Raw genomic sequence first — 7,381 nt, 5'->3', positions numbered from 1 at the left:
TAACGGGGCCCTTGTTATCTTTAGTCTACTCGGGGCTCTAAAAAGGAAGACGAGTCTCACACGACCCTTTCCATTCTTGTTTGTTTTTACTTTTATATACTAGTCTTTGTTGATCTTGTCAATAAAATGAGAAACTTTTCTAAAAGGGACGACTAACTTGTTACAGAAACGTTTGTGCTTATATGATTTTTTCATTAAATTAAATAAATTTAAACTAGATTTTTTCTCAACTAAATTAGAAGATTCATGTAAAATAGTATACAAAAATATCTCATTCCAATTAATTTGTCTTCTCTTATCAGAAGATACCTTATAATAATATACACAAGAGATCCGAATCCGAATTTCTCATTCCAACGAATTTGTCTTATCTTTGAATTCCAACATATAAACAAAACATTAGCCAACGAATAGTTTGGGTCAAGGTCGTTGGTACATCATCGAAATATTAATTGATTAAAACATCTGAGCTTACATATATATATATATATATATTTGTCTTTGGTAATAATATATTTTCAGATGGATATTTTTTTTTGTCAACTGAGCTTACATATTTTTAATTATTTATTTTCCAATAAGTCCTGGTCCATCTGATCCTTACCCTATTTTCCTATTTTGTTTTTATACTATATACCCTTTTTTAACAATATTATATACCTTTTAAACTTGGTAAGTTTCGAAAAAAAAACTTTGAAAGTATAAAATATTTTTCGAAGAAATCAATTAATTAAATTAGCATAGTGAGAAGCATTCCAACAATTTTTTTTTTATTATTTTGTCAACATCATAATAATAGGAACCAAATAATTAAAGTTGTGACTTTATATATCAGCGATTGTAAAGTGGAGTGGAAATATTTTCTGTTCAATTACTTTATTTTAATCCAATCAAGAAAAAGTAGTTTTTATCTCGTTTACTCCAAATAGAGTAAAAAGAGAATAATATATTTTACTTTCATTCTCAATTTTTTTCTTTTCTTGGTTTTCAACATTTTTCTTAAAATTAGATTATATTAGTTATCAATCAAAGCTTATGGATGGATTAAAAATATATATAAAAAAATAAATTAGTGTATATAAAAATTTAATAATAATTTATCTGTTTTAGGTTATTTGAACTTAGAATTGGATAAAAATACCTAAACCGAAATAAATCCAACCTAAAAAGAATATATCGAATCCGAACATAAATTAGTAAAATATTTGAATGGATTCAAAACTTTGCTAGTTTAAAAAAATCTGAATCCCAACCAAACCAAATATTTTAGATACCCAAAATATCTGAATCGTGCTCATAAACTTAAATATTTAATTATTTTAAGATTTGATATTCAAAAAATATTTAAAATACTCAAAAATTCTTGGAGTTATACAAAATGCTTGAAAATTGGCAAGAGTGAATTTTAAAAATATTCAAAATACTCAGAACACCAGAAACATCCAAATACCTACGATTGTTCATCCAAATATCTAAACGGAACCAATTTTCATATTATTTTTAGATATTTGGCATATATTATTCAAATTTATGTATTTTATATATTATTTTTATTTTTAATTTATAAGGTATATTAAAAACTTTAAATTATTTCCATAACTTAAATGAATATCTACCCAGACAGAACCTGCAAAGAATCAAAAAATCCTAACTAAAATTTGTAAATATCAGATTTAAATTTCTATTTCCAAAAATTTGAAATCCGAATAAATCCGAAGTGAACTTGAACATGCACGAGAATGCCGACCCAAATTAGGCTGGATATTAATAAAATTTATATATTTTCTAAAAAGTATATTTTCTAAAAAGTATATTTTCTTTATATCATTGTGGTTGAAAAATGAAAACTGAAACACAAAAAATTGTAGAACGGCTACGACGCTTAAGCAACCGCAGCCACGGATCTTGAAAACCAAACCCGAAACGCATTCACTTGAAAACAAAAATACGTCATCACAAAAACCAAAATACATTTATTGCCCGTCAAGAAAAAATAGAAAAGAAGTATTTATTGCATTATATGTTGTTGTCATAAATGAGTATATAATAAACACGTGAAGACCAGAGTTGTATGAATCGAATCTCTCTCTCTATTGTTATCTGGGAAGATGTGGTGGTTTTCTTCTTCTCCTTCTATGTGGCTCTCCAAGCTCTCATGTTCTTCGTCAGCTGTCATAGAATCCACATCTTCTCTTCCGGTAGCAATCCAATGGCTGAGATTTGTTTTCCTCTCTCCATGCCCTCAACGTGTTCTCTTCTCCGCCGTAGATCTTCTATTCATTGTCGTCCTCCTCTTCGTCGCTCTTCAGAAACTCTTTCGCTCTTCTTCTTCCACTGTCAACGGTAACGCCGAGGTTACGAAACCACTTCTCGAAAACCGTGGAAGAATCCAAACGAGAACAACCGCATGGTTCAAAACGACAGTCGTAGCCGTCGTTCTATTGTCGTTTTGCTCCGTCGTGGTTTGTGTTTTGGCGCTCGCGGGGAAGAGACGGACTCAGAGGGAATGGAACCTCATCGACCGGATGTTCTGGATAATCCACGCCGTCACAAACGCCGTCATAGCAGTTCTCGTCCTCCACGAGAAGAGATTCGCAGCGCTGAGCCATCCCTTATCGCTAAGAATCTACTGGTTCTCAAGCTTCGCCGTCACAACACTCTTCGCCGTCTCCGGGATACTCCGTTTCCTCTCCGCCGGTTCCGACGTAGAAGACGTGGCCTCGTTCTTGTCCTTCCCGCTAACCGTCTTTCTCCTCATCGCTTCCGTTAGAGGAACCAACGGCGTAATTGTCACAACGGAAGAGAGTAACGGTAGTCAACATACAAAACAAGACGACGTCGTTTTGGAGAAATCCGATAACGTATCTCTCTACGCATCCGCTTCGGCCTTCTCCAAGATGTTTTGGTTATGGATGAATCCTTTACTCAGCAAAGGCTACAAGTCGCCACTGACGCTAGAACAAGTCCCCACGCTTGCTCCAGAACACAAAGCGGAGAGGCTCGCGCTCGTCTTCGAATCCAACTGGCCGAAACCGTCTGAGAACTCTAACCATCCCGTCCGCACGACACTGATAAGATGTTTCTGGAAAGAGATCCTTTTCACCGCGATCTTAGCGATCGTGCGTCTCTGCGTCATGTACGTCGGTCCCGTTCTCATCCAGAGCTTCGTCGACTTCACCTCAGGCAAGAGATCCTCGCCTTTGCAAGGGTACTACCTAGTCCTCGTCCTCCTGCTCGCCAAGTTCGTCGAGGTCTTGACGACGCATCAGTTTAACTTCAACTCGCAGAAGCTCGGGATGCTTATACGGTCCACTCTCATCACTGCATTGTACAAGAAAGGCTTAAAGCTCACCAGCTCGGCGCGTCAGAGCCACGGCGTCGGCCAAATCGTGAACTACATGGCCGTCGATGCGCAACAGCTCTCTGACATGATGCTTCAGCTCCACGCTATCTGGCTTATGCCCTTACAGGTGACTCTTGCGTTAGTGCTTCTCTACGGAAGCCTAGGCGCGTCTGTTGTGACGGCCATCGTTGGCCTCACTGGTGTGTTTGTATTCATCCTCTTGGGGACAAAGAGAAACAACAGATACCAATTCAGCTTGATGGGAAACAGAGATTCACGTATGAAAGCCACCAACGAGATGCTTAACTATATGCGAGTGATCAAGTTCCAAGCTTGGGAGAATCATTTCAACAAGAGGATCCTCAACTTCAGGGACATGGAGTTTGGTTGGCTCTCTAAGTTTCTCTACTCGATATCCGGAAACATCATTGTCCTCTGGAGCACGCCTGTCCTTATCTCTGCCCTCACGTTCGCCACCGCGCTTTTCTTGGGAGTCAAGCTTGACGCCGGGACCGTGTTCACCACCACGACCATTTTCAAGATCTTGCAAGAACCCATCAGGACGTTTCCTCAGTCTATGATATCTCTCTCGCAGGCGATGATCTCTCTGGGGAGACTTGACTCGTACATGATGAGCAAAGAGCTGTCTAAAGAGGCCGTGGAGAGATCCATTGGTTGTGATGGTCGTGTCGCCGTGGAGGTTAGAGATGGAAGCTTTAGTTGGGATGATGAGGATAATGTACCCGCGCTTAAAGACATCAACTTTAAGGTTAATAAAGGGGAGCTCACGGCGATAGTTGGAACCGTTGGTTCAGGAAAATCTTCTCTGTTAGCTTCGGTTCTTGGCGAAATGCACAGAATCACGGGGCTGGTGAGAGTTTTTGGGAGCACAGGCTATGTAGCGCAGACATCGTGGATACAAAACGGAACGGTTCAAGACAACATCTTGTTTGGTCTTCCGATGGTTAGAGAGAAGTACAACCAAGTTCTCAATGTCTGCTGTCTGGAGAAAGATCTGCAAATGATGGAGTTTGGGGACCAAACTGAGATCGGAGAACGGGGGATCAACCTCAGCGGAGGTCAGAAGCAGCGCATACAGCTCGCACGCGCGGTTTATCAGGATTGCGATGTGTACTTTCTTGATGATGTTTTTAGCGCTGTGGATGCTCATACCGGTTCAGACATATTCAAGGTAAAAAGGGGAATACATAAGAATCTTGATGCAACTTCGAAATGCAACACAAGTTGATTTTTGTTATTTTTGTTATCTTTTGGGAAATCATGTTAAAATTGGTTCTTGTTATTGTGGTGTTTCTTGTAGAAATGTGTACGAGGAGCTCTGAAAGGCAAGACAGTCTTGCTAGTAACACATCAAGTGGACTTCTTACACAACGTTGATTGCATTTTGGTAACATTCAAGGATTTTATTATATTGAAAACGAGAGTTTTGAACTTGTACTTACGAGATGGAGTTTCAGGTAATGCGAGAAGGGAAGATTGTAGAATCAGGAAGATATGACGAACTAGTCAGCTCCGGTTTGGATTTTGGGGAACTTGTGGCCGCACACGAGACATCAATGGAGCTAGTTGAAGCCGGTGCAGAATCTTCAGCAGCAGCAACAATCATTACATCACCCCGTCCAAGCTCACCAAGAACTTCAATGGATTCTCCTCACTTAAGTGATCTCAACGATGAACACGTCAAGTCGTTTCTCGGCTCTCAGACCGTAGAAGACGGCTCAAAACTCATTCAAGAAGAGCAACGGGAGACCGGGCAGGTTAGCCTGAGAGTTTACAAACAGTATTGCACCGAGGCATATGGCTGGTGGGGCATTGTCTTTGTGGTGTTCTTCTCTCTAACGTGGCAGGGCTCACTGATGGCTAGCGATTACTGGCTCGCATACGAAACATCTGCCAAGAATGCTGTTTCGTTTGACGCCTCTGTTTTCATTCGTGTATACGTCATTATTGCACTCGTTTCCATCGTTTTGGTGAGCGTGAGATCATATTACGTCACCCACTTGGGACTCAAGACCGCTCAGATCTTTTTCCGACAGATTCTTAACAGTATCTTACATGCTCCCATGTCGTTTTTCGACACAACACCATCCGGAAGAATTCTCAGTAGGGTAAGAACACTTTCACATTAATTCTCAGCCTATATACATAAATATTTGATGTTGAATGGTTTGTTTCTTTCGATTCTATGCAGGCATCGACTGATCAAACCAATGTCGATATCTTCATCCCATTCATGCTCGGACTTGTGGCTTCAATGTACACTACTCTGCTGAGCATTTTCATAGTTACTTGTCAGTACGCTTGGCCAACTATATTCTTCGTGATTCCACTTGGATGGCTCAACATCTGGTACCGGAACTATTACCTCACATCTTCCCGTGAACTGACGCGCTTGGACTCGATCACTAAGGCTCCTGTCATCCACCATTTCTCGGAAAGTATAGCCGGAGTGATGACAATCCGGTCATTCAGGAAACATGAGTTGTTTAGGCAAGAGAATGTGAAGCGTGTGAACGCCAATCTTAGGATGGACTTCCACAACAATGGTTCAAACGAATGGCTCGGGTTTCGCCTAGAGCTTATTGGAAGCTGGGTGCTCTGCATCTCGGCTCTGTTTATGGTAATGTTACCAAGCAACGTAATCAAACCAGGTACTGATCGCTAAACCGCCTTATAAGTAGTTGATACAACATGGAATCACTCATATGAATATTCTTGTGGTCTGATGCAGAAAATGTCGGCTTGTCTCTTTCGTACGGGTTGTCTCTGAACTCGGTTCTGTTTTGGGCAATATACATGAGCTGTTTCGTCGAAAACAAGATGGTTTCCGTTGAAAGGATCAAACAGTTCACTGATATTCCAGCTGAAGCCGAGTGGGTGAGCAAAGAAAACCTCCCACCTTCGAACTGGCCCTTCCATGGCAATGTACATCTCGAAGACCTCAAGGTAAGTTAACATCAAACCCACCTTTACTGCTCAGAAATTGTCAAGAAGGATCTCATTTGAACTTGTCTTAAACAACAGGTGCGGTACAGGCCAAACACTCCACTTGTGCTCAAAGGAATCACTCTGGACGTCAAAGGAGGAGAGAAAGTCGGTGTAGTTGGACGGACAGGAAGCGGGAAATCGACGTTGATCCAAGTGTTGTTCAGGCTTGTTGAACCGTCAGGAGGAAGGATAGTCATTGATGGGATTGATATATGCACTCTAGGGCTGCATGATCTCAGGTCAAGATTCGGAATCATTCCACAAGAACCAGTCCTCTTTGAAGGAACCGTGAGGAGCAACATCGACCCAACAGATCAATACTCTGACGAAGAAATCTGGAAGGTGATAATGATAAAAACATATGATCTAGTTCCAATAAAAATCATATACAATAATCTTTCTTTTTTTGTTCCAGAGCCTAGAACGATGCCAACTCAAGGATGTTGTTGCTACAAAGCCTGAGAAGCTCGATTCTTTGGGTGAGTACTTAAGAATATTATACATTTTCATGAGATATAATAACAATCTCGAATGAGCATATATACACTTTGATTGTTACAGTGGTTGATAGTGGCGAGAACTGGAGCGTAGGACAAAGACAGCTTCTGTGTTTAGGCAGGGTTATGCTGAAACGAAGCAGACTTCTATTCCTAGACGAAGCAACTGCATCCGTAGATTCACAAACAGATGCCGTGATTCAGAAGATTATCAGAGAAGACTTTGAGTCATGTACTATAATCAGCATAGCTCACAGGATTCCAACGGTGATGGACTGTGATCGAGTCCTGGTCATAGACGCAGGTAAAGCAAAAGAGTTTGATAGCCCGGCTCGTTTGCTTGAGAAGCAGTCTCTATTTGCGGCGCTGGTGCAAGAATACGCTCTCAGATCTGCTGGAATATGAAAATTTAAAAGGTTGCCTGAATATTTTAAAATCTTTTTTTAACTGACAGAGAAAATGTCGAGATTGTTTATTGTGTAATTGAATTTTTATTGTGTAATTGAATTAAACAATTAAAATAAATTTCGAA

General features: G+C 40.2%; 1 protein-coding gene across 1 annotated transcript; it reads left to right on the top strand.

Moving 5' to 3' along the window:
* Positions 1-2,051: 2,051 nt before the first annotated feature.
* On the top strand, positions 2,052-7,381 carry LOC106299945 (ABC transporter C family member 4). The gene is made up of 8 exons (XM_013735971.1): positions 2,052-4,535; positions 4,665-4,751; positions 4,822-5,472; positions 5,556-6,015; positions 6,096-6,310; positions 6,389-6,694; positions 6,768-6,831; positions 6,914-7,381. The coding sequence occupies exons 1-8, from the start codon at positions 2,109-2,111 to the stop codon at positions 7,252-7,254; spliced, it is 4,551 nt and encodes a 1,516-aa protein (XP_013591425.1). The 5' UTR covers positions 2,052-2,108; the 3' UTR covers positions 7,255-7,381.

The sequence above is a fragment of the Brassica oleracea genome, chromosome C6 (assembly GCF_000695525.1).
Source record: "Brassica oleracea var. oleracea cultivar TO1000 chromosome C6, BOL, whole genome shotgun sequence".
Classification (NCBI taxonomy): domain Eukaryota; kingdom Viridiplantae; phylum Streptophyta; class Magnoliopsida; order Brassicales; family Brassicaceae; genus Brassica; species Brassica oleracea.
The sequence above is the reverse complement of the archived record's forward strand: the minus strand, read 5'-3'. Positions and strand labels throughout refer to the sequence as shown.

Bases quoted from the DNA above. Each gene is read 5' to 3' on its own strand.
- LOC106299945 (XM_013735971.1), top strand. From the start codon at position 2,109: ATGTGGTGGTTTTCTTCTTCTCCTTCTATGTGGCTCTCCAAGCTCTCA. The intron at 4,536-4,664 runs GTAAAAAGGGGA...TGTTTCTTGTAG, and splicing joins CCGGTTCAGACATATTCAAG to AAATGTGTACGAGGAGCTCT. The intron at 6,016-6,095 runs GTACTGATCGCT...GGTCTGATGCAG, and splicing joins AAGCAACGTAATCAAACCAG to AAAATGTCGGCTTGTCTCTT.